This window comes from Fundulus heteroclitus, chromosome 7, assembly GCF_011125445.2.
Source record: "Fundulus heteroclitus isolate FHET01 chromosome 7, MU-UCD_Fhet_4.1, whole genome shotgun sequence".
In the NCBI taxonomy this organism is placed as follows: Eukaryota; Metazoa; Chordata; class Actinopteri; order Cyprinodontiformes; family Fundulidae; genus Fundulus; species Fundulus heteroclitus.
The window spans coordinates 24940062-24966025 of record NC_046367.1 but is presented as its reverse complement, the minus strand read 5'-3'; the positions used below and the strand labels follow the sequence as shown (position 1 = coordinate 24966025).

Here is a 25964-nt window from a genome sequence, read left to right as displayed (position 1 = left end):
CTGGTCGCACTGTCGAAGAACACACCAACCTTCAGCTCAAACGATGGCTTGAGTGTCGAGGGCTTAAAAAGACTGGAAAACGGGCCGAGTTGATCGAACGGTAAGCTTTGTTTGTTTTTTTTTTCCTGCGCGACGGTCATGGCGTCATCGGCCGTTTTTTTGTTTGTAATCACCGTCCAGGAATCGGTATATGTTTAATGTTTCTCTTATTTGAAATGTTTTTGAGTAAGCTATCCTGGTAGCAGGGTACCAAGTTAGCGGCTGCTACCATGATAGCCTATATGCTATCATGGTAGCAGGCGCTTCATTATTAACATGTCAGCCACCAAAATACTCTTACCTGTTCACTACTTGATGTCGCTGGAATTGGGTCAGGATGTTCTTCGGTTGGGCCCTTTCCTCCAACAAAATGCTTGCTACATATGTAGGCTGACCGCACCGGTGTACCCAGCGCACACATTTCTCCTTGGCAGTCTTGAAGAAAACATCCTTCATATGCGGCCGATCAGCGTACCTCGAGTCACTGTTGCACGTTCCATAGCAACAATGTTTAAAAACCATGGTCTTAGATTTGGAAAAAGCAGTCGTTTACCGAGTAAAACCAAGGGTAACGCACGTCTCTTTTACAGCGAAACAGCGGCGGACTATGCAAGCTTGTCCTACTGCGTACCACGTGATGTGACGTCATCGTGACGTTACGTTTCTAAAAATAGCTCGCTCGCGGTACGCCATTGCAAGTGCGGTATTTCCCCCACAGACCACCAGGGCGGCAGAGAAAACCTTTGTTCGACCTGAAATGACTCATTTAATCATTCAAAACGGTATGGAACACATTAATTAACTGAAAAATGTTGCATAGTATGCCTTTAAAATACCTCACTGATACTGAAAATAGCTAACTTTAAATCTTCACTCAGCAACAGCATCTGCACTGAAGAGTGTTGCTGTCTGCACCACCTGGTAGTGTGTTTATATGGTACAATTACAAACTGGAATCTGATTCTGATCAACAGCAAATTTCTCATCTCATCTCAAGGTCTTTAACGTCTCTTAAAATATTATTTTTTTATTTTGATGGAGGATTTCAGAGCCAGCAAATGTTGTCAAGGAACACAATACATCTTAAATATTTGTCTAGTATATTGAGATTTTTTCCCTCTGTTTCTCTAGTGCCAAACCCTTGCAGTGTGGACAGAGGCGGCTGTGAGCAGATCTGTGTCCTGAGCCACAGGAGCGACAACGGAGGACTTGGTTATCGCTGCAAATGTCGCATTGGCTATGATCTACATGCTGACGGCAAACGGTGTTCTGGTAAGGGCAGATTTCTTTCCTGGTCCGTGTTCTGCAAACGTGCTGTTTTGCAAAGCTCACTGTCTTTGGCATATTTATCTGTTTTGGCTCATGCATTCTTCTGTTGTCTTCCTTACAGCTGTGAGACAGTTTCTGCTGTTCTCCAGCCAGCTGGCTGTGAGAGGAATCCCCTTTAACCTCTCCTCCCAGGAGGACATCATCCTGCCCGTCACCGGATCGCCCTCCTACTTTGTCGGAGTGGATTTTAGCGCTGAGGATGACGCTATCTTTTTCTCTGACACGGCAAAAGATATTATTTACAAGCAGAAGGTGGATGGAACAGGTGAATGTCCTTTTGCCGCCATTATAAATCTAAAAGTATTAGTATGAAACCTGCCGCCTAGACGATAATTTTACTATCATTGTTGTTCAGCTGTACCATGCTGTTCACTCGGACTTATTTAGGGAGTTCAAGGAAGTATCGTGAGGCCAGATAGAAAAAGAAGAATCTAAAACACTTTACCAATCATTTTTGATATTCAGAAAAAGTTTTTTTTCCATAAGCTTTAGAAAAATCCATGTTCATGTCCACGGTCCACAAGGTGCACGGAGACAAGGACAGAAACAGCCCTGCTCTGTTCAGCAGTTGTATTTAGAGTTGCTCTAGTTTCTTCTGTCCGACCCCTGAGAGGAAAATGCAAGCTGACAGCCTATTTATTTAAATGTGTTCCTCTTTCATCTCTGAGTAAAACAGTGCTCTGACCGCTTTGATCTGCGCAGGCAGGGAGATACTGGCAGCCAACAGAGTGGAGGGAGTGGAGGACCTGGCTTACGACTGGATATCGAAAAACCTCTACTGGACGGACCCTCGGTACAGGAGCATATCCGTCCTGAGGCTGCCTGATAAATCCAGGAGGGCCATTATACGTAACCTGAACAACCCCAGGGCCATCGTGGTGCATCCTCTGATCGGGTAAACCAAAACGTTTCATGAAATGTTGGCAAATGTTGTTCCAAAAAGCCGATTTGTTCATCAGTTGTGTAAGAATGTTGCGATGCATAGTTGACTTAATGAACAAGGCAAAAGCAAAACTGCATTTTATTAAGCCCTTGTTCCAGTCATGTGTGCATGAGCTTGAATCTTTTCTAGCCAGCTTACAGCAAATGTCTGCTGGCGGATCTACATTTATTACACTTTCATCAGAAGCAATGCTTATTTTACTTTTAAAGAATAGGATAGCTTTTCAAAACCAGCCTTTTGAGCACAGATACATACTGTTGGAGCTCACCTATTCATAAATTACTAATAAGCCACCAGCTAATAAAATAAAAATCTATTTTAGAACAAGCAGTAATTTCCTGTAGTCTTGAAGTCATAAGGCCTCTGTGTTCAACAACTGAGATTAGCTCAGTATGAAGCCCTGTATTGTAGTTAGCACTAAGAAGCTGCTTAAATGGAAAAGCTCCACATAGCAGACATGTTTAAGGCAAACTATAAATAAATAAATAACACAGGTAGATTTCTATTAATGTCAAGAGACCTTTTTTAAATTAAACATGCAGTTGAAACTTTGTTTTATTCATTCTGCTTCACCAGGTATATTTTTTGGACTGATTGGTACCGTCCTGCAAAGATTATGAGGGCTTGGGGTGACGGGTCACATGCCGTGTCTATTGTAAACACCACCCTGGGCTGGCCAAATGGATTAGCAATTGACTGGAGGTGAGCCAAATGTCTTACATCCAAGTGCGCAGGGAAACACTCTCACAAAATGTTTTGCTGTCTTTTCAGTTTGCTAAAAGAAAATACTTTATTGCTTTCCTTATATTCACCGATAAGAGATGTTGTTGCCAGTTTCTGACGATTTCTAAAGCTCTGATGTGCAGATTCCAGTTCAGATGTTTCTTTAAGAACTGTAAATAACACAAAATAAATTTTACTCCTTACTGGATTGCTGAAGATTAAGCCATCCTAATGTTAAAAAGTTTATAAATGAAAATCAAATGCTAAAATAAAACAGTTATCTCAAAATAGGCAAAAATGACAGAATTGTATCTTATAAAATACACATCCTGGTTTTATCAGTCCTTTTGGCCCATACCTCAACCATGTGATTTTCTAACGAACGCTAACATTTCCAAATCCAGCATGTTCCTTGACAGATAGAACTGGATTTGTCTAAAGATGAGACTGAGCTAATGTAACGTACTAGCTTAGTTTTGCATTATTTGCTGAAGATAGCTGGTATGCCTCTGTGAAAAATAAAGATTCTTGTGTAGCTTTTTACAGCTTTTGTGTTCAGTTAGACTTAAAAATATCACAGAATCTGACAACCGCTAATTTTAAGTTTTCTTTCTGCATTTACAACTTCCTCACCGAAGAGTGTTGCTGTGACCTGATAGGATTATTATAGTTTGTTGACTGATTGGAAAAGGTTAAAATTGTAGTTGTGGATCACAGAAACAGATCTGGTCAAGCATAATGTAGTTCGATTGTAATGACAAGCTGATTTTTCAGCATATCTCAAATTTTTTTAGTTATAAATTGTTAAGTAATCATTCCTCTTCCTCTGGTACTCATTTTAAAGTATTTATTATACCCTTACACTGCTCTGTTTTGATCACCGCTCAGCTCAATGCGTCTGTACTGGGTAGATGCCTTCTTTGACAAGATTGAGCACAGCAACTTTAATGGACAAAACAGGCTTTCTTTGGACCGCATAACCCAGATCTCCCATCCTTTTGGCCTCACCATTTTTGAAGGCAAGTCTTCTTTTCTTTAACTTTAATCATGAGCACGTCAAAAGAAGTAATTCGTTGGTGCAGTGGTGTGATGAAAGATGCGGCAACATATTTCATGCTCTGCTGCTCCTTTCACATAAAGGATTTGCATATTTCACCGACTGGCGCCTGGGTGGCATTGTGCGTGTGCGCAAGACTGATGGTGGGCAGATGGTTGTTATTAGAAGAGGAATCAGCCACATCATGCATGTCAAGTCTTTCAACTCCAACTCTCAGACCGGTCAGTAGCTTCATTTTTATTTTTTTTCCCCCCCTCTCTGACTCTCTTGTTCATGCGTGGCTTCGCCTCGCTCTCATCAGTCATATTCCCGGTAATTACCCTCCACTCCCCTTTCTCAGGTTCCAACCTCTGCAACAGGCAGACGAATCCTAACGGAGACTGCAGCCACTTCTGCTTCCCAGCTCCGGACTCTCAGAGAGTGTGCGGCTGCCCGTATGGCATGAGGCTGTCGCCAAACCAACAGACGTGTGTCGAGGACCCCTCCAACGAGCCCCCGACAGTGCAGTGCGGAGCCAACTCCTTCTCCTGTGGCAACGGCAAATGCGTCCCAAACAGCTACAGATGCGACGGTGTTGACGACTGCCATGACAACACTGACGAACTCCACTGTGGCATCAACAGTAATCTGACTCGTTAGAATCTCCTCACACCATTTTTGGGTTTGCTTAGGTCAGTGTGTATTAAAGATCACCTTCTTTTTTTTTTTTTTTGGCTTGTAGACACGACTTGTTCCCCCCTGGCCTTCACCTGTGCCAATCAGCGCTGCGTGCCAGCCGGGTGGCGCTGCGATGGCCACAATGATTGCTTTGATAACAGCGATGAGATCAACTGTCCCACACGGGTGCCTGGAACGTGCCCCGCCAATCAGTTCACATGCGCTAACCTCCGCTGCATCCCCCATAGCTGGCGCTGCGATACAGATAACGACTGCGGCGACGGGTCAGATGAAGCCGACTGCTGTGAGTGTCTTTAAAAGCCCCTTTGACGGTACTCAGCACCCCTTGAGGATGTGCGGAAACATTTAAATTAAATTATTCGTTTGCTACTGCAGTGTTATGTCACACAATGGCCTTTTTTTTTTTTTTTTTTTTTTTAAATCTGACGTTTCTTTTAAGAAACTGAGCTTGGAAAATATATGATAACCGTTGGCATCTCTGATGGTTCGCATAAAATAAATGGATTGAAGCACATGTGATCTTTAGGTAGATGAAAGGATGTGCAAACTTTTATTTGGTGATTCATGGTGTCGTGTTTGTCTGGGGTAAACAGACAAAACCAGATATTTGAATACATTGTATAAAAACACTTTTTTTTTACTATCCAGCAATAAACCTGAACTTTTGCTTTTTCGAATCAATTCGGATTGCCAAAATTACTTCTTTTTACAACAAACCAAAAATAATGAGACATTTGCTTTAGAGTTTTCTCTTTGTTGTTTTGTAAAATGTGGATGTTTTAATAAACTGTGATTACTGCTCATTTAAGCAATTTGAGAAAGCCCAGAGGATGATTTTATGGCTTGTATGCTTCAAATAGATTAATGTCAGCTGGAGGCACACATGTGGCTGTATTGTGTGAGTCAACACCTGAAACACTCTGCTTCCTTGTGTTACATCATGAACTGAAGAAATAATTAAAGACAACTTAGTGATTAGGAGCCATTAATATATAAGCAACATAAAAAGCCAGATTGCAGTTCGCAATGCCCTCAGGGACAAACACTTTCACTTTCGGAGGAGAGATGTTGTATAAATCTGAATGGTCAACAATCCCTCTCTCTGTTTGCTCCAAGCTTCTGAAATGTTATGGAAGAAGACTAAGTGCTATCCTATTGGCAAACATGGGTAGAATAAAGCTGATATTCTAAAGATGTTTATCTTAAGTGATTTATGTAACAAATTAACACTGAATCTATTGTTAACCTCGTGGTAAAAAATTTACCGCTATTAACCTTTAGTATAACATCCTTAAAAACAAATGTTGATTAAGGTTGGCTTATACGGCTAATAATTAGATCTTACAATTTTTGTTATTTAGATCTGGGGGGAACGTGCCACCCTGGACAGTTTCAGTGTCCCGACCACCGTTGCATCGACTCTAACTACGTTTGTGACGGAGACAGAGACTGTGTGGATGGAGCAGACGAGCAGGGATGCAGTCAGTATCTTTCCTATTTTCCCATCTTAAGCACAAGTGCATATTTGAGCAGGTTTAATTTTTTTTCTTTACACAAAGCCATAAAACCTATAAAGGGATATTCTTGCTAAAACAGAAATTTAAGCTGTGCAGTCATTTGTTAAATCAGAAACACATTTGCAGAATAAATTGATACAGATAAGCCTTCTGTACACTTCAGCTCTATTTCTCATTAGTTGTGCTGCACAATTAGAGGATACCCTAAATGAAATGTTAGCTCTGACATACTGCTCTGGATTTTTTCAGTCTACAACTGCACTGTGAGTGAGTTCAAGTGTACCAGCGGTCACCAGTGTGTCAACTCCTTCTACCGCTGTGATGGAGTCTTCGATTGCAGCGATCGCTCCGATGAGCAAAACTGTCGTAAGTATTTTTGATACTGCCAGTGGTCATAATTTACCCCCGCTAAACTGTTAGTCGGTTTAACATCATTTCACGTCCGGGTATTTTATGAGGACGTCCTCATCAGTTTTTTGTCAACGATATCCATCTGAGTAATTTAAAGATAGACATGGCCAATTTCACAAAATGACTCGTTGAAAAACACAAAAAGAAAGACAATAAACCAACTACAGGTGTTGAGAGATGCCTTTCATCAAGGACTCCAATGCCAATCATTTAAAAAAGTCTTGATCTGGACCTCCAGCCAAAGGTTGGGATCCATTTTGGACATCCCTACTTTATCACTGTTGAACAATTTTGACCCATATATTTGTGGTGTGTCCTGATTTGTCTTAGCTACCAGACCCCCAGGGATGTGCCATCATGAAAGTGAGTTTCAATGTCAGTCGGATGGGAGCTGTATCCCGTCCACATGGGAATGTGACGGACACCCAGACTGTCAGGACGGCAGCGACGAACACCACGCCTGCCCTCCCCGGACCTGCCCATCCTCGCTCTTCCGCTGTGACAATGGAAACTGCGTTTTACGCAGTTGGATTTGTGACGGGGACAACGACTGCAGGGACATGAGCGATGAAAGAGATTGTCCCACGCCGCCTTTCCGATGCCCAAGTTGGCGGTGGCAGTGCCCTGGTCACAGTGTTTGCATCAATCTCACCTCCGTGTGCGACAACACACCCGACTGCCCTAATGGCGCCGATGAATCCCCACTTTGCAGTAAGTGGCATCCTCTGAATCTTCAGCTTACACTCAAAAAACAAACATTACACATGTTTGATTTGTTCCTAGACATATCGTAAAACGTCATAAAGTGCATTTAGTTGTTGTTGTAAGTTTAACATTTAAGAACTAACCTGTTGAATGAAAATCTAAAAAAACATACCAAGAACCCCGTAAAAAAAACAAAAACATAATGATATGATTTAGAGGTGCACCAATGAGAGATTTTGTTGGAGAGTTTCACTGATTTAATAAAACTCTGGTTTGCCAATACCTAATTTTATTTGTATAATATTAAATACTTTTTCAGACTAGATAAACGGAAAATATAACTGTCTTCAACATAATATTGATAGCATAAATTTTTTTTAATTATTTAAAAAACAGCCCTAAGTGACAGAGCTATCTCTCTTCATCCTTAGGACACTATCAATATAGGGACAAAGATATTTGTACAAATGAAATTTAATTGAAAGTAATTACATGTTGTAACACTCTCGGCCACAGACTGTAACACATAAACACAATGTGGTAACTTTGAAAAAAAAAAAAAAAAAACAATTCTTAATAAGGCAAAAAAATGTTTTGTCAGTGTGTATAGGAGTGGGGAGAGGTATATAATGTCCATAAATAAGATAACCAGAACCGAAAAGTCAGTCAGCAGGCATAAGCAGCTCTTTACAGGCAGTAGACTGGTACAATACCCCTGCTGATGAGGTCCTTTACTATTTTACAATACAGCCTACAGACAATTTAAGCTTTCCTTTTTCTGCCAACCTCAAAGATTGAAGTCTGCCATGTCACAAAATAATCTTTTTTTTCTATGGGATCATCTCAAACGTTATAAACAGCTTTGTCCAACTTCAGCTTTCAAGAGGGAAAAAGCGTATTTGTTCTAAAATCATTAATTCATTTGTAATCATTAATATAATTGTAATTATGACCGAGGCTTAAAGGTGCATTGTGCAAGTTCCAGAGTTTTTGCACACGTCTGCCCCCTCTGGCGACAAGTTGAAATGACACCAATGTCGTTCACTTGCATGGCAGAAGAGAAAAAGCATCTGCTGCTGTGACTGCACAGGTCTTTTGTTTAGAGGCGTAATGTCTTCTCAGGTAAGAAAGTTATATTTAAGTTAGACCCCGTCATCTCATTAATGCATCAATTATGGCAAAGACTCAACTAAGTAGCCAGGTGACCGAGAGCATGCAGCACATCACATGCCCAGAAGATTCATCCTGAATCTCTCTCTCATGAACTGACTAATGGAGCCTATAAAGGCAATAGCGATACACAGAGGAGAACTCATTTTACATGTCGGGTAATTGTAAGTGCAAGTATGAGAAAGAAAAATAATAATATTTAACCTTTAAACTTGTGCAATGCTCCTTTAATGATGATAACTATTATTTTTAATTGTCAAAGCTTAAGCAACCCCTTTTCAGTCAATGCTTGTTAATTACTTAAACTTGGACCAGAGGGTCCAAGCTGTTACACAGCTCTGCAGTTAACCATGACTTCCCTTCACTATTATTCCAAAACAAAGATAGAGTTATTTTATGTTAGTGACATGATTGACAGGGTTAGCACAGTTAGCCTTATGGACAGTGAACAAAATATTTTGATTTCAAATTATTTTATTTCAACAAAGAAGTTGGTTTCTTATCAAAAATGAGAGATGTCAGTAAAAATAGGTAAATAAACAATAAACCATCAAAAAATCTGTTATTTTTTTATTTTATTAGTTAAGAGGTTGTCAACCTTAATTTATCAATGGTCGAAGAAATATTGATATTAGAGCAATTTTTAACCATACTCTATTAAATATAATTTAATAGAGTATCAAATTAGGTTAATACTTACATAGTGCTGCTATAAATCAGGACTCTGGTTGGGTAACTCCAGAACATTGTTTGAAGACAAAAGAAACGTGTAACTAGAAATAAAAGATTACTTTAAATTACCAGTGGGATGTGAAAAAAAATCTAATTACTTAGCTAGGATTAATACATTTTTTTGTAAAGTGGCAATACTTGATGCAATATCCAACATTTTTCAATTGCTGTTCAACTTCCACACTGAAGAGTGGTAATGTCAGTGCGGCCTGTTTATGTTCAGGGACAGTGTGCTCACTGAGCGAATAGTATTTTAGTTTTGACCAAACATCAATCGGGTTGGGCAAATTCTCTTCAATTCTTGTCTCTGGCTGATTTCTGGGTGCATCTCTAATATGGATTTCTTTTCAGATTGAGCATTTTCATCACAAAGCTCTTGTTAAAAAAATATCTTTTGTATTACTAAAATATTTTATTTTTGCAGGAGTGAATCAAGCTAAATCTGACTGTGTGTCAAAAGACGAAACATAAAGTGAAAATTTGTTTGTCCATCACAGTTAAACCTAATCACATCATCTTAAGAATAATTTGAAATAATTTTAAAATATGTGAACTTTTAACGAGAATAGTTCATTTGTTGTAAAAAAAACAGCAATATTAGTGAATATTCTTTGTATGTTTTTATTCTCATTTGACACGTTAGTTTTTTTAATGCAGACAATGTTTTCTTGTACACTAAGCCATGATTTTTTTTGTTTTGTTTTCAGAAACATTCACCCATTAAATGATAAGCAAATAACACTCTATTTTAAGCTGATTTTATTTCACTTGACACTTTTTAATTGCTTTTTTATATTAAAAGCACAGAAAATTTTTGTTGAATGTCACCTACTTATGTTTGTGTTCTTGTGTTTAATCAAGCATGTGTGTGATTTGTCCTGTGATTCCCCCCTCCCTCTTGCCTCTGTCCCAACTTTCAGATGAGCCTTTACCAGGTAGGAAGAAACTCTCAATCATTGATAGAAATGCTGCAAGTAGTTCTGATTTATTTTTAACAGATGCATTATCAAGGGTAATCACTTTTGTCATAAATTTCCATCAATCAACATGCACCACATTTACAACCTAGCGTCGGCACAGGGCAGCTATTCCCAAGATGTAGTTTTTGCTTTGTTAATGTTATCCGCCATCTTTAGAGAGCCGCATGTACATAAAACGCATAAATTCAAAAATGTTCTCTTCTAAAAAGTCCTATTTTTGCTTTCAACTCAGATCAGGAGAGCTGTTCTGATAACAACGCTGGCTGCACGCATGGTTGCATCCAGGGGCCTTTTGGGGCCCAATGCACGTGTCCTGTTGGTTATCAGCTTAGCAATGACTCCAAAACGTGTGAGGATATAGACGAATGTAATCCCCCAGGACGGTGCAGCCAGCACTGCTTTAACGAGAGAGGCTCCTTCCGCTGTCACTGCCAGGAGGGCTACACTCTTGAAGCAGACCAACGTACCTGCAAGGCTTCAGGTAAAGGGGGGAGAAATGTGTTTAACCTTCAGAGTCTGGAATTTATTCATCCATTACATAAAAAAGCGCAATTTCATTATGAAAGGAAATGCTTGTAATATCAGGTCTACTGTGATCTTGATTTTAGCATTTTTCACCAATCAAACAGGTATCTTATTCCTCCATTCGCACAGCTGGGTGGGAAGGGTTGGGGTGGGGGTGGGGGTGGGGGGAATGTGGAACTTGGCCCCGAGACCTCCAGACGGGCACACTGTCTCTCTTCTTTCTTGTGTTTCTTAGCTGCTCTGATTTCAAGAGATAAAGCAAATAACATATATGTCAGTCACTGGCCATCGCTGCAGTAATTAGGACATAATCACAAACAAAGGGCTGTTTATAAGGGGAGCGTGCTTGACATGAGCTCCTCTTCCCTCGCAGATAACCGCTTGAAAGCTTTTGCCTTACAATAGGACATTATTTGGACAAAAGTGCATTCCCGGAGGACGGATATTTGAGTAGGCTCTATTTAAGAGCCTTCTTGTGTGGCTGTTGTCAACAGTCTCTCTCACGCACGCGCAAAGCTTGATAAGTGTTCCTGTTAGAGAAAAGTAAACGTAACAAGTAACTCGTGGTTGGATGTTTGTTTTCTTTCTAGATTCACGTCAAGCGTTTCTTCTCGTGGCCAGTCGAAATCAGATCATCCAAGATGAAATAAGCGCTCAACCGAATGTGATTCGGTCGCTGATTCGAGACGGACGCAACATTGTGGCGATAGATTTTGACTCCGTTTCGGACCGTGTGTTCTGGTCTGATACAAGCCAGGACAGAATCTGGAGTTCTCACATAAACGGCAGTGAGAGAGCTGTGGTAAGTCACAGGGGAATAAAGTTGAGAGGGAAGGAATCCTAGGTAGTCTGGAAAATTGTGGATTTTGATATTAACATTATATTCGAGGTCTGTATAAGTGTGGAAATACAAAATAAGAGTGTAGGAAATATTTGTATCACCATATTTTATTCCCTGTTGCCTCGTTTAAATGTTGGATACTTCCTTCCATCCTTCAGTCTTTGTGTCTTTCACTACTTCTTTGTATCTTTCCTACCTACCTCATTTCCTTCCTTGTGTTCTTCCCACTACTCTTCCTTCCACCCCATCCTCTTCTATGTACTTTCCCTCTTTCCTCCCTCCTTCCTTTCCTCTGTGATGATCTTGCTTTGAGCCTTTCTTCCTCTTCCTTCCTTCTCTGCATCCTAGTTTTCTTTCTTAGTTTTTCTCTCTGCTTGTGGCGTAAGCTTATCCTTCTTTATCCTTCCTTCCCTACGTGTTTCCTTCCTTGCCCTTCCTTCCCTACGTGTTTCCTTCCTTGTCCTTTCTTCCCTACATGTTTCCTTCCTTGCCCTTCCTTCCCTACGTGTTTCCTTCCTTCCTTGTCCGTCACTCCTTACTTCCTCTCTTCCTTCCTTCCTTGTCCGTCCCTCCCTACTTCCTCCCTTCCTTACTTTACTTGCTTCCTTTTTCCCATCCTTGTCCTCCCTTCCTTGTCCTTCCTTCCCTTCCTACTTCCTCCCTTCCTTCCTTGTCCTTCCTTCCCTTCCTACTTCCTCCCTTCCTTCCTTGTCCTTCCTTCCCTTCCTGCTTCCTCTCTTCCTTTCTTGTCCTTCCTTCCCTCCCTTCCTACTTCCTCCCTTCCTTCCTTGTCCTTCCTTCCCTCCCTTCCTACTTCCTCTCTTCCTTCCTTGTCCTTCTTCCCTCCCTTCCTACCTCCTTCCTTCCTTCCTTCCTTCTTTGTCCTTCCCTCCCTACTTTCTTCCTTCCTTAATTTGTTTTAAGTTTTTCCAGATTAGAAATATGTGCCATAATGACATTTGCCGTTTTGTATTTTTAAACGGACGTAAATGAGTCTGGACAGCTTAAATAAAATTGTGTAGGAACCCTTTTACAGTTTATTTTCCTTAAACATATGTTTGTTTGGGAATGTGTCTTCCGGATAGATATTTGACAGTGGAGTGACTGTGACAGAGAGCCTTGCTGTGGACTGGGTGGGCAGGAATTTATACTGGACCGACTACGTCCTGGAGACAATCGAAGTGTCTAAACTGGACGGCACACACCGCACCGTATTAGTCAGTGAAAATGTCACCAACCCTCGAGGTCTTGTGCTGGACCCCAGAGACAGGTCAGCGTCAAGTTTTATGTCCCCCTTAAATATTTTTTTTCTCGTTCACACCAGAAACTGAAGATTAAAAGTATGTAATCTGGTAGACCAACACAAAGTATATATTTATGAAGTGGAAAGAAATCGACGAGCTTCCAAATCTTTTGCTAATAAAAATCAAAAGTGTGATGCGCGTTTGTGTTAAAGCGATTGAGTCAAAACCACCTGTTGATGTAAAGAGATAATAAATACATATGCGTGCTTAACTTTAAAAAAAAAATGTTAAAGGAATGTGAAAACTATGAATAGTTTTCCTTCTACTTCACATTTGAGCACTACTTTGTGTTGATCCATCACATAAAGACCAAATGAAATAGGTTTGTGGTTGTGACATGATAAAATGTGAAAACATCAGAGGGGTAGGAATATTTTTGCATGGCACAGAAAACACTTACTGCTTCGCAGCATAGTAGTAAAAGATTAATCCTGTTTTGCAGCTTTCACCTGATGTTTTGGACCGACTGGGGAAGGAACCCCCGCATTGAGAGGGCAAGCATGGATGGGAACCTCAGGACAGTCATCATAAGCAGCAAACTCTACTGGCCCAATGGTTTAACCATAGACTATCCAAATAATTTGTTGTACTTTGCCGATGCCTATTTAGACTTTATTGATTACTGCGACTTCAATGGCAACAACAGAAAGCAGGTCCTTGCAAGTGACTTGGTGAGTACTCAAGGTCATAGTCTTTCTCTTAAGGGGAGCTAATTGTTTCAAAATGTGCAGAACACGTTCAGTATGTGTAAGACACCTTTTTTTTTCTTTTGCTGTTTTCTATAAAAAGGTACTGCAACATCCCCACGCAATTACCATTTTTGAGGATTTTGTCTATTGGACCGACAGATACATCAACCGAGTGATGCGGGCTCATAAGTGGCACGGAGAAAACCAGACAGTGATGCTGTTCAACCTTCCTCAGCCAATGGGTCTGGTGGCAGTGCACCCAACCAGGCAACCAGCAGGTATTGCAAAAATATTCAACATGTAGCTTAAGCCAGATATCTTATTTTTAACTTATGATGCCATGTGTTTTGTGAATTGCAACAGTTCGTTCAGTGCAGTCAAAGGCCAAAACATTTGTATTTCACCCCAGTGAATAGTGTTCAATGGCTTGCAAGCATAATTCTTTTTCCTCCAAACTTAGCGATGCTCATTACAGACAGACACCAAATTTAATGTTTCATTTGATCATGGAACATGTCTCCAAAACATGAATTTCATGCATGTTCTTGCAAACTGTAATCGGGTTTATATTGCTGCTGTCGGAGTCATGGCTTCTTCCTCGCTCATTGGCCTTTCAGTCCATGTCACTGGAGAATGCCACTCCATTACCAGCTCGAATCACTGTTGTCACAAGATGTTTTTCTTTTGTCTGGGGTTACTTTGCTATTTTTCTTCATAATTGCATATAAAGATGAACCTTCAGCTCATCTGGAAATTATGGCCGCCCAGAAAGGCTTGTTGACGTCAACAATTCACCTGATATGTTTGTTAATTTTTTTTGCATTTTAGTGGGTCATGCAAGGTGTACATCCATTAACTCAAAAGTTGTTCATTAACCTATAGCAAGCTTACAGAGTCATGACGTCATCATCTGGCCTTTCTTAAAGTGTTTAAAGTCAAAGGGATCTTGAATGTGAACTTCTTAATTTGGTTTGCATAATATAAAACATCTTTTATTTTTTGTCCAACTATTTGGCATTTACCAATAATTCATATTTTTAACAATCCTATCTGACCCAGAATATGGAAAGCTTGGTTTGATTTAATGCCAGTTTGTGAGAGGAAAAAAAAGGGTTTACATCTGGTTTTAGCTGGGGATGAGAAATAACGATGACTCTGATCATATCAACATGGTTTGCACTCATGCTGTCTATGCCTGAACGATGGCTTCTGCAGCCAATATGTCTGCCAAGATCACTAACTGGACTCTTTTCAATTTGTAGGGAGAAATCACTGCTTGGGGAGCCCCTGTACTCATATCTGCCTACTCTCTGCTGTGGGACCAAGATACTATTCATGTGCCTGCCCCTCAGGCTGGACTCTGGCAGCTGACCAGTTCACCTGTGCCAGAGGTATGCAGGCTGCCAACAGGTGGAAAGCACTCAACGCTTAAGTTGATAAAAAAAAAGGAAGTCTGGTCAAATGTTGCTGATAAGTTGAGATATTGGTCAAGTATTCATCTCTGCAGGGATTCCTCCTATAAAGAAAAAAACAAAACTGTTGTCCCCTGTTTGATTCTTGCATAGTTTCTGTTCACGGGATCTATGTTTGTAGATTGGTTCAGGTACCTGTCAACAGCCTCCCATTTAGACTATCTTGTAACCTGCTGCTCAGGTCATAAATATTAAGACTCATATGAGCATGTCTTTCATGGTCTCAAGAGGACAAGGGACCTTTAATGCAAGGTCCAAGGAGTCCACCTTAGGTCAGCAGCTTAACTCGTCTCAGGTTTCAGCTCCTACAGACCAAGCAGACCGCAATCTCTCCCTGAAGCCAACGATTATCCAAGAATGAAAATGCCCTACAACCATTCTTTGACTCTAATCTCTGATGACAAAGCAAATCAGATTGTGGAACCGGCTTTCACCGGTCAATCCTCTTTATAGATAAAGGTCCCGCAGCTTGAGATCTCTAATTTGCACCAAATATTTTACATAGGAAGCAACGATTTACAACCAGGCCTAATTCCACTTCACAATCGTTTTTTTTTTTTTTTTTAAATAGCAATTAGTCCTTTTTTTTTGGTTAACTTCTTAACTGCACTTTAGTTATTTTGTTGTTTTGTGAACACATTTAAATTGTCTTTATCAGCAAAAAAAATACATCTTTTTCATAATTTTTTGACAGTGAGATTTTGTCATTTTTTGTACTGATTTTGGTCACAGTTCAGTTGTCTATTGTCATTTTTTTAAGCATTATATTTATTCTAAATTTACCTGACTAAAATATAAGGTCACACAGAAATTTGCTCTTAGCTTCTCATTTCTGAAGTTCTTTTCTTCACCTACATTGGAGTGAAACAGTTATCTCCTTATGAAAAACTTTGAGTTTCTTTTAGACTAAAAATTTAGACTAAAAAATTTTAGACTAAAGACTAAAAACCCTAAATAGAATGTGTTGTGATTTAAAACATGACAAAAAAATCCTGCAAATCAATAGTGGGGAAAGCGGTGCATGCAATGCAGCAATGTTAGAAGCATGGTTAACATTTTTATATACTAAAACTAAACCTATCACAGTTAAAAAAAAGTTTATATGCAACATTGCTGTTAAACATGATCTACCTGAACAATAATCATATAGATATTATACAATATTTTTTCTCCAATTAGACTTAGACTTAGACAACTTTATTGTCGTTTTGTATGCACAAAGTGCGTACAGAACGAAATTTCGTTTGCATACAGCTTGAAAGATCACAGTAAATTGCAGTAAATTTCAGGGTAAAGATGCAGCAGCAGTTTATGTAAACAATTGAAATGTAAACAATGTAAAAAAAATCACAGTAAATTGTAAGTAAAAAATCACAGTAAATTGCAGTAAATTTCAGGATAAAGATGCAGCAGCGGTTTATATAAACGATTGAAATGTAAACAATGTAAAAAAAAAATAAAAGCTCACCATAGAATTACTGTAGTGCTGCTAGGAAATTCAGTTTATTCAATCACTTCTGCCCAAGCTCATTAGTTTTCATTGTTTATTTGTTAAAGCTGTCCTAAGTTTCCACATCACTAACATTAGATTAGAATGTATTTCATCTCTTTCCAAAATGTTTGTTTTGTTTTTATGAGTCGATGAAGTTATCACTCAGTTTTCATCAGAAAATAAAGGTTGAACCATGATGAAGGCTTTTCTTTGACAAATTTGACACAGATTTTTATTATTTTCTGCTAGTTGAAGATCCCTTTCTGGTGGTTGTGAGAGACAGCATCATCTATGGTATTCCACTAAACCCAGAGGACAAGAGCAATGACGCCATGGTTCCGGTCGCCGGTCTTCACAACGGCTATGATGTTGACTTCGATGACAAGGAACAGACCATCTACTGGGTAGAACACCCTGTGAGTCCACCACAAACCACCTTCCAACATGCCAGACTTAAAGACAACCCCCAGTTATTCAGTTTATTCTATAGTTACAGCTCAAAAGATGCTGTGCTTACAGTTTGGCACAATTTGGTTAAGCCATGCATTATTAACAGGTCTATGTTTGTCCAACAGGGTGAGATCCACAGGGTGAAGTCAGACGGTACAAACAGGACGGAGTTTGCCCCTGCAGCCATTCTCGGCTCGCCCGTTGGCCTGGCCCTGGACTGGATCACAGAGAACCTGTACTACACCAATCCAGCTGCACAGTCTATTGAGGTGAGATTACCTTATTTCTTTTACATGTCCATTTGTTTATCTTTCTTCTCACGTACTCGTTTTTCTTTGGCCAGGTTTTAAAGTTGAGAGGAGAGGTACAGTACCGGAAAACGCTAATCACAAACAACGGCTCTCCAGCCGGCGCTGGCAGTCCTGTTGGCATCGCTGTGGATCCAGCACGTGGGTAAGCCCCATTTAACACCGTCCTGGCACAACCGCTCAAATCCACTGCTACTGAGCCCTGACAGCCTCCATCTGGACAGCCTCGGGAGGGATCTTAACAAGCCCGTGCTGCCATCTAAAACCCCACCAGCTTACAGTCAAGAAACAAGAGCTTTCCATTCTCATTATGGCTTGAGCAATGGGAGGAAGATGTTTAGTTAGTCTGGGGCACAGATGTGTGTACATTCCTGTACACACATGAGCTGAAATCATGTCAGATTTAAACATGAATCACTTTACTTGGAAGCTAAATGTATTACATCCAGTTATGTGTTATATTCAGTTATGTATGATACCCTAAACTAGAAATACTCAAGTGTCACAGTATCATAGTATTAACACCCCTGCTACAGTTATATAATGTATTGATTACAAAAGCTATAATAATGTTAATGGAAGAAATAACATTTAACCACTCTTGAAGCTCATACCAAAAGAGAAATGTAGATTAAACACCAGCTTCATTTAACTAATTTAATTGTGTAACATATTTTTGCCATTCTGCACATCTGTATATAGATAAAAACTGGGAGTTTAACAAGCTGTTAGCGGTCTTATTGGGCCATCTGCATGTCTAGCAGCCTGCAGTCAGCTGCTCTATAGACATGATGCTTGTTGCCTGCCAACTGTAGTTCTAGAAGAGCATTACTTAAAGTGTTTCCCCACCGCTGTCACGACCAGAAGTGATTTCTAAGCAGCTGTGTTTTTTTATAATCAAGGGAAAATGCAAATATTTAAAAATGCAAGAATTGTATAATGGAGAGTGTTTGCGAGTTTAAACTGTAACATTTTAATAAACGCTTGATATGTTTTGGTTTCGTTAGCCTGCCGATGCTTAAAGGTGCATTTTATTTTTCTCATCGATCGTTCAACAATGTTTGTTCGTAAATCCTAAGTGTATGCAGTTAAGACTGGAAGATTAAACACACTGTATGTAAAAACACTTGCTGAAATTAAATCAATTAAAACTCTTCCTGCTTTTGGGCCAGGTAAAATTATCAAAATACCAGAATAATTAGAGAATTATTTTAGAAATTTAATTCCTTTGACAATGCCTACATGATGATGACATAGCATAAGCTTCTGAACTGTGAATTAAACCGGGCACACCTGCGGATGTGTTTTGATCCAAATCTTCAAACATGTATGACATAAAGGTAAAATCTAATTGATTCAGCCAAGATATCAGAAAGGGAACTTGTGATCTCTACAAGGCTGGTTCATTATTGGCTACAATTTCCTGATCCTTGAATGTGCAGCAGTCATCTGTTCAAACAAATAAATACAAAGTAATATCCAGCTATCATACCCTTCAAGAAGGAGACTGGTTCTGTGTCCCAGGCATAAACATGTTTTTTTTGTGACAAATGTGCAAATCAACCCCAGAACAGAAGAAAGAAAATGTTTGTGAAGAAGCTATAAGAGAGTGTCATTATCCATTATAAAACCATTCCTGTACACACATGAGCTGAAAACCCGCTCAGAGAGGAAGAAGCCATTACCCCAAAAACAAGACTTTTCCAGGAAGTCAAACCTTGAACATAACTGGATCGTCCAAATGGACAATGACCCTACGCCTACATCCAGATTGATTTCAAAAATACTTAAGGAGAGTAAAATCCATTTTGTTGAGTGGCCATCACAAAGTTCTGGTCTTAAACCCATAGACAATTTGTGGACAGAGCTGAAAAGGCCTGTATAAGCAAGGCAACCTCTAAAACTGACTGCTGCTCCAGTTCTGTCAGGAGGCATGGTCCAAAATTCAATGTGTGAGAAGGATACACAAAATATCTGACCCTAGTCATACTGTTTAAAGGCAAATCTACCAAATACTTTAGTAATGAATGTAAACGTCTGTTTTAAGAAAGTAACATTTTCTTTTGGTAATTATTCTGGTATTTGGCAAATCGATACATATAAACTGATTTGAAATAACCTTTATTGTCCCTCCATGAGGAAGTTTGAAATACAAGTAATTTTGAAAATCTTAACTGAACAAAAATTTAAAAAGTTGCACCTGTTTCAAATGGTAGACAGTGAGAAAAAATTTGTTAATTTCTGGTTTAAAAGGTGACTGTCTGAAGTAAGATAAACTCTACATGTATTTTTCATTTTATTTAGCAAACTCTACTGGACAGACCAGGGAACAGAAAGCGGTATCCCTGCCAAGGTAGCATCAGCCGACATGGATGGCATGAACCCCGTCACGCTCTTCACCAACAACCTCGATCATGTTGAGTTCCTCACTGTGGACATCCAGGAGAACAAGCTATACTGGGCCGTTACAAGCACTGGAAAAGTCAGTTTTCACTCTATTACTTCTCCCTAAACATGTTGGGACTTATTATGTGCTCTGTACCCTACCTTTGATGCAAACCTCCAATAAAGGCATTCTGCGTTTGTGTTTTTCATCAAACCGCCATAGATTGAGCGCGGGGATCCAGATGGAACTAACCGCTTCACCATAGTGGCTGGACTTTCTCACCCCTGGGGGGTGGCTGTCTATCAGAGCTACCTGTTCTTCAGCGACCGGGACTTTGAGGTCATCGAGCGTGTGGACAAGTCCTCTGGTGCCAACAGGGTTGTGATGCGAGACAACCTGTCAGGACTACGAGTCCTAAAAGTTCATTTCAGAGATAGTGAGTGGCGTATTTCCTCACAGTTTACTTGTACAGTTGAGTAGAGATTCACCATGAAGGTTTGTGGCAGATTTCTGATCTGGGTTTTGAAAAGCTTTGACCTGTTGAATTATTTGTGAAAATCCTTGATGTAAAAATCTAATTAATCCTCTGGTTAATTCAATATATCTTTTGGTTCAAATTCACTAACCACACATGGTCCTGATTACTGCCTTACTTTTACAATCAAAAAATCCCTTAAAGCCCCAGTGTGTAAGATTTTCACACTGGTGCACCATCTAGTGGTGCGCTAAATGAATTACAAACAACCTTGCAGTTAAGTGCGTGATAACTATTACAGAAGCCACAGAGTATCATAAATATGACAATGTAAACATGTCCTCCATGTATTTGGTTCCACTAATAGCTAATAGCTATGGTCGTCGAGTGAAATGGTTTTTGGCTCTGTTGCCAAGTCCGCTTGTTTTTTTCTAAAGTCGCTTGTAAATTCTGTGAGTCGTGGCTTCTTGGGTTCGTTTCTGAACCCGCAGTTATTTGGGCTCTAGAATAAGCGACTATATAAACACAAGTATAGAGACCCACTGGCGCTGCTGCGTTATGGACACCTCCCTGAGAGGGAGACAAGATGAACAAACTAGCTGTCTTTATCAGGAGGACAGAGATGTAGATGGACTACACTGCCCTGTCTCTAACATAACGTCAAAATAAACTTCACTGTTATATTGAATTAGCTTACCTGTCAGCAACCTCCGCATTCATTTTAAATCCTCGCTGCCTCATGAATTATCTCTACCTGGTAATAATAGCTGATATAGATTCTCATTTCCTCCCAGTTATTACTTCTTTTTCTTTTCTTGGGTACTTTCTCTTCCCTTTTGCTGGGCAAAGAGTATGTCAACAGAAATAGAATGAGCTACGTTCGTCTTTGCTTGTTTTCTACTCCTCCACCGACAGCACATCTTCATATAGAAGAAAGATAGGAAATGGCTGGAAATGTTGTCCCCTTTCTGCTACTTTAATCAGAAATGGCAACGACAAATTAGTTACACACTGTCCCTTTAAAAAGAACATGTTGGGCGTGCTTCGGTGGCGCAGTGGTTAGCGCGTGGTTAAATATTCCTAAAACGCAACACATTGTGTTCTAGAGAAATTTAAGAACAGAGTCTAAACGTCCATGACCATCAGCTTGAATATCGTTTAAAAGGTTCTTTCAAAGGGTTTTGGGATACTAGTGAACCACATCGAGAGCTAGTATCCACAAATGGAGAAAACGTGGAACAGTCCTTAGGACTTGATAAAGCGCTATAGAAGTACAGGGCATTTACCATTTACGCTGACCACCCATCCAAGAATTCAAAACCAGTCAATTACTTTTTCACATAGTGCCAGGTTGGTTTGGTTAGATTGTTTACCTTTAATAAATTAAAGCATCATTTGAAAACTGCTTTTTGTATTTACTCAGGTTACCTGTGAGATTAAAAGTTGTGTGATGGTTTGAAAAACAGAATCTGTGAGATATTAATACTTTTCATCCTCTCTAACCACACCTATGAACAACACTAAAACATTCTTTATAGCTTTCACATCATGTGGAATAATTAGCTTTTTAAATTAAGAGCAGAGGTGACATCACATCATGTTTAAGAGAACAGTAACTGTCTTTAGCAATCAGTGCAACTAGCATTACTAAAATAGTAGTATTTGTCTGCATTCCATCGACAATATTCAATTCAATTTCAATTCAATTTTATTTATATAGCGCCAAATCATGAAACATGTCATCTCAAGGCACTTTACAAAGTCAAGTTCAATCATATTATACAGATTTGGTCAGATTATACAGATTGGTCAAAAATGTCCTATATAAGGAAACCAGTTGATTGCATCAAAGTCACGACAAGCAGCATTCACTCCTGGGGAAGCGTAGAGCTACAGGGAGAGTCGTCTGCATTGTCCATGGCTTTGCTGCAATCCCTCATACTGAGCAAGCATGAAGCGACAGTGGGAAGAAAAACCACCCATTAACGGGAAGGAAAAACCTCCGGCAGAACCGGGCTCAGTATGAACGGTCATCTGCCTCGACCGACTGGGGGTTACAGAAGACAGAACAGAGACACAACAAGAGAAACAAAAAAGCACAGAAGCACACATTGATCTAGTAATCTGTTCTACATTAGATGGAAGTAGCGGGTGAGCCGTCTTCTCTGGATGATGTCACAGTTAACAGAACGCCAGACCAGGTGTACCTACTATGAAGAAAAAGAGAGAGAGCAAAAGTTAAAAGCTGAAATTACGACAGTCATTTCAATGTAATACAATGCAAAACTGGAGAACAGTAGACTGAAGAACAGTAGAAATCAGTAGAGTGAGAAAATTAGACCCTGATGTCCTCCAGCAGCCTAGGCCTATCACAGCACAACTATAGAGATAGCTCAGGGTATGAGCCACTCTAACTATAAGCTTTGTCAAAAAGGAAAGTTTTAACATTAGTCTTAAAAATAGATAGGGTGTCTGACTCACGGACCAAAACTGGGAGTTGGTTCCACAGGAGAGGAGCCTGATAGCTAAAGGATCTGCCTCCCATTCTACTTTTAGAGACTCTAGGAACCACCAGCAGACCTGCAGTCTGAGAGCGAAGTGCTCTGTTAGGAACATACGGGGTAATCAGAGCTCTGATATATGATGGAGCTTGATTATTAAGGGCTTTATACGTTAGAAGGAGAATTTTAAATTCTATTCTTGATTTAACAGGAAGCCAATGAAGGGAAGCTAAAACAGGAGAAATATGATCCCTCTTGTTGATTTTCATCAGAACTCTTGCCGCAGCATTTTGAATCAGCTGAAGACTTCGAACTGCATTTTGTGGACTTCCTGATAGTAAAGAATTACAATAGTCCAGCCTTGAAGTAACAAATGCATGGACTAGTTTTTCAGCATCACTCCTGGACAGAATGTTTCTAATTTTGGCGATATTCCGGAGGTGAAAAAAGGAAACTCTGGAAACCTGTTTAATATGGGATTTAAATGACATGTCTTGGTCGAAAACAACACCAAGATTTTTAACTTTATTACCAGAGGCCAAGTTAATGCCATCCAGATTAAGGGATTGATTAAGAACTTTATTTTTTGAAGACTCTGGCCCAAAGATTACAACTTCTGTCTTGTCAGAATTTAAATGCAGGAAATTTAAAGTCATCCAGCTTTTGATGTCATCAAGACATGACTGCAGTCGAAGTAACTGATTGGATTCATCAGGATTTATGGATAAATATAGCTGAGTGTCATCAGCATAACAGTGGAAATTAATCCCATGCTGTCTGATAATTTTGCCAATCGGAAGCATATATATAGTAAATAGAATTGGTCCAAGGACTGAACCCTGTGGTACTCCACAAGTGACCCTAGAGTTTGAGGAAGATTTATTATTAACATGAACAAACTGGAATCTGTCTGACAGATAAGATTTAAACCAGCCTAATGCTTTTCCCTTAATCCCTACAGTATGCTCAAGTCTTTGTAGGAGAATATTGTGATCAACTGTATCAAATGCAGCACTGAGATCTAACAGGACAAGTATAGACACAAGTCCATTATCTGAGGCCATGAGAATATCATTGTTGACCTTCACCAGAGCTGTTTCAGTGCTATGATGAGCTCTGAAGCCTGACTGAAACTCCTCAAGTAGGTCATTACTTTGTAAATGTTCACATAGTTGATTAGCAACTACTTTCTCAAGAATTTTAGATAAGAAAAGAAGATTAGATATAGGTCTGTAATTTACTAACTCATCTTGATCAAGAGATGGTTTCTTAAGTAAAGGTTTAATAACAGCTACTTTAAAAGCCTGTGGTACATATCCATTTACCAAGGATAGATTAATCATGTCTAAAATAGGACCACTGATCAGAGGGAATACCTCCTTAAACAACTTGGTTGGGATTGGGTCTAACATACAGGTAGAAGGTTTAGATGAAGCTAAAATTTTAGATAGCTCAGAAAGCTCTACTGCTTTTAAACAGTTCAGACACTGCGCAGGTTCTAAGGATTCCTCCAATGCTGCCTCACTTACTGAGGATGAGGTAATCATATAGATCCTAACCATTACTGTAAGATTGCAAACATTTCCAAATGCACTCTATTTCATTAAAGAAGCCAAAGAAATAGAAAGAAAGAAAGAAAATATTTACTTTCATGTACTCACTTCAAGTTTCCTGCTATCTACAGAAAGTCTTGCTCTGTCTCGCTCTGCTGCAGCCCGAATGAACTGCAGACTCATCTCTACATGTCATAGAAAATACAATCTCCTTTTGGAAATCTGTGTGCTTCATCTGACTTAATTTTTAGAAACCTAATTCATGCCAAAATGGCTTACTTTAGGTATTTTTTTATCTTTTATGCAGCATCCACACTGGAAAGAGTTGTTGTTACCCTAAGTTTGATTAGTGCCGATGAATGGTGCATTCATTGATTGGAAAAACATGTTATTTATGAGTTTGCTCTAAAGCTGAAAGTTGTCTGATTCTGGTCATCAGGCAACTTCTCAGATTATCTGTACAGTTAACATTTCTCCTTTGGTGTATTTCTTATGTTGTGTTTTCTCTCTAAACTCAGCCTCCGCTGGAACATCTAATGGCTGCTCGGACAATATGGGAGCCTGCGAGCAGCTTTGTCTTCCTCGACCACGAAGCCTTTTTACCTGTGCATGTGCGACAGGTTTTAAACTTAACGCAGATAATCGAACCTGTGCCCCCTACCAGTCCTACGTTGTCATCTCCACTCTGTCTGCTATAAAAGGCTTCAGTCTAGAAGGCTCAGATCACTCTGAGGCAATGGTCCCTGTCGCTGGAAGAGGTGAGTAACTTTCCAGTTCCAGTGCTGCATGTCAAACACATACTATCTGATGTGCTTTGATTCTTCAAAAGTGCCCAGTAGAAAACAGGAACTGAATTACTGAATTACTGTCCTCTTGCAGGTCGTAACGCTCTCCACATTGATGTGCATATGGCTTCTGGTTTCATTTACTGGTGTGACTTCAGCAGCACTGCGGCAATGCAAAACGGGGTCAGACGCATAAAGCCGGATGGCTCAGGATTGCATAGCGTAGTTACATCCGGGATAGGACGCAACGGGATACGGGGCATTGCCGTGGACTGGGCTGCAGGTAAGCTGTTGTGTTACTTCAAGTATGTTTTGATTTTCACCTACCTGGGGCACCCTTCCTCAGATATTCTGTTTCTGAACTCTGCGGAAGCAAAAAAACATTAAAATCAACAATATAAAGCCCATTTTCCACTGGCTCTGCTTGGCTGGATCCTACTCAGTTCACCCGCTTTGCTGGCTTTTCGATTGCAGTTATTCACAGCCCCTAATCGAACCACTATGTGTTTGGAGGGGCATGGGAGAGAGTAGGCTGCCTCCTCTCTGGATCTAACCCAAAGAACACTCCGCCGAATTCGCGCAGCATGACTCACCAATATCCAATCTATAAAGATCATTTCACTGCAGTCAAAAGTCCACAGTTTTGCACTTTAATGTCCTTATCGTTCCCTCCATGGCTGAGGCAAAAACGTCCTCATAAAGCCCTAAATTTTAACTCCATGGAGGCAAACCTTCGAGCTGTTTGGACAACAGACAGAGAGCAGATCATAAACTGTGCCTTATTTATTAATGTTTCAGGCTGATCTGTGATCCAGATATTTATCCAATAGGGTTATTTTATTCTTAAAAAAATATTCAAGACATTCCGGTAATTAATACAAAGATTTTATGTCCATTTT

General features: G+C 39.8%; 1 protein-coding gene across 9 annotated transcripts in view; it reads left to right on the top strand.

Annotated features, from left to right (window-relative positions):
- Window positions 1-25964, top strand: part of lrp2a (low density lipoprotein receptor-related protein 2a) — an 85399-nt gene that overhangs the window by 22654 nt on the left and 36781 nt on the right. For 6 of the 9 annotated variants that reach the window (XM_036139256.1, XM_036139258.1, XM_036139255.1 and 3 more), the window contains 25 exons: window positions 1171-1311; window positions 1430-1633; window positions 2071-2263; window positions 2888-3013; window positions 3923-4053; window positions 4175-4312; window positions 4432-4713; window positions 4813-5052; window positions 6131-6250; window positions 6536-6652; window positions 7028-7408; window positions 10225-10239; window positions 10517-10765; window positions 11400-11611; window positions 12736-12920; window positions 13397-13625; window positions 13744-13921; window positions 14906-15034; window positions 16857-17023; window positions 17183-17326; window positions 17401-17510; window positions 19670-19847; window positions 19974-20187; window positions 24799-25038; window positions 25160-25348. In XM_036139256.1, the coding sequence (XP_035995149.1) occupies window positions 1171-1311; window positions 1430-1633; window positions 2071-2263; window positions 2888-3013; window positions 3923-4053; window positions 4175-4312; window positions 4432-4713; window positions 4813-5052; window positions 6131-6250; window positions 6536-6652; window positions 7028-7408; window positions 10225-10239; window positions 10517-10765; window positions 11400-11611; window positions 12736-12920; window positions 13397-13625; window positions 13744-13921; window positions 14906-15034; window positions 16857-17023; window positions 17183-17326; window positions 17401-17510; window positions 19670-19847; window positions 19974-20187; window positions 24799-25038; window positions 25160-25348 (4512 nt within the window). The remainder of the gene's footprint in view (window positions 1-1170; window positions 1312-1429; window positions 1634-2070; window positions 2264-2887; window positions 3014-3922; window positions 4054-4174; window positions 4313-4431; window positions 4714-4812; window positions 5053-6130; window positions 6251-6535; window positions 6653-7027; window positions 7409-10224; window positions 10240-10516; window positions 10766-11399; window positions 11612-12735; window positions 12921-13396; window positions 13626-13743; window positions 13922-14905; window positions 15035-16856; window positions 17024-17182; window positions 17327-17400; window positions 17511-19669; window positions 19848-19973; window positions 20188-24798; window positions 25039-25159; window positions 25349-25964) is intronic. The other 3 variants (XM_036139261.1, XM_036139260.1, XM_036139257.1) reach the window with 1 other exon arrangement.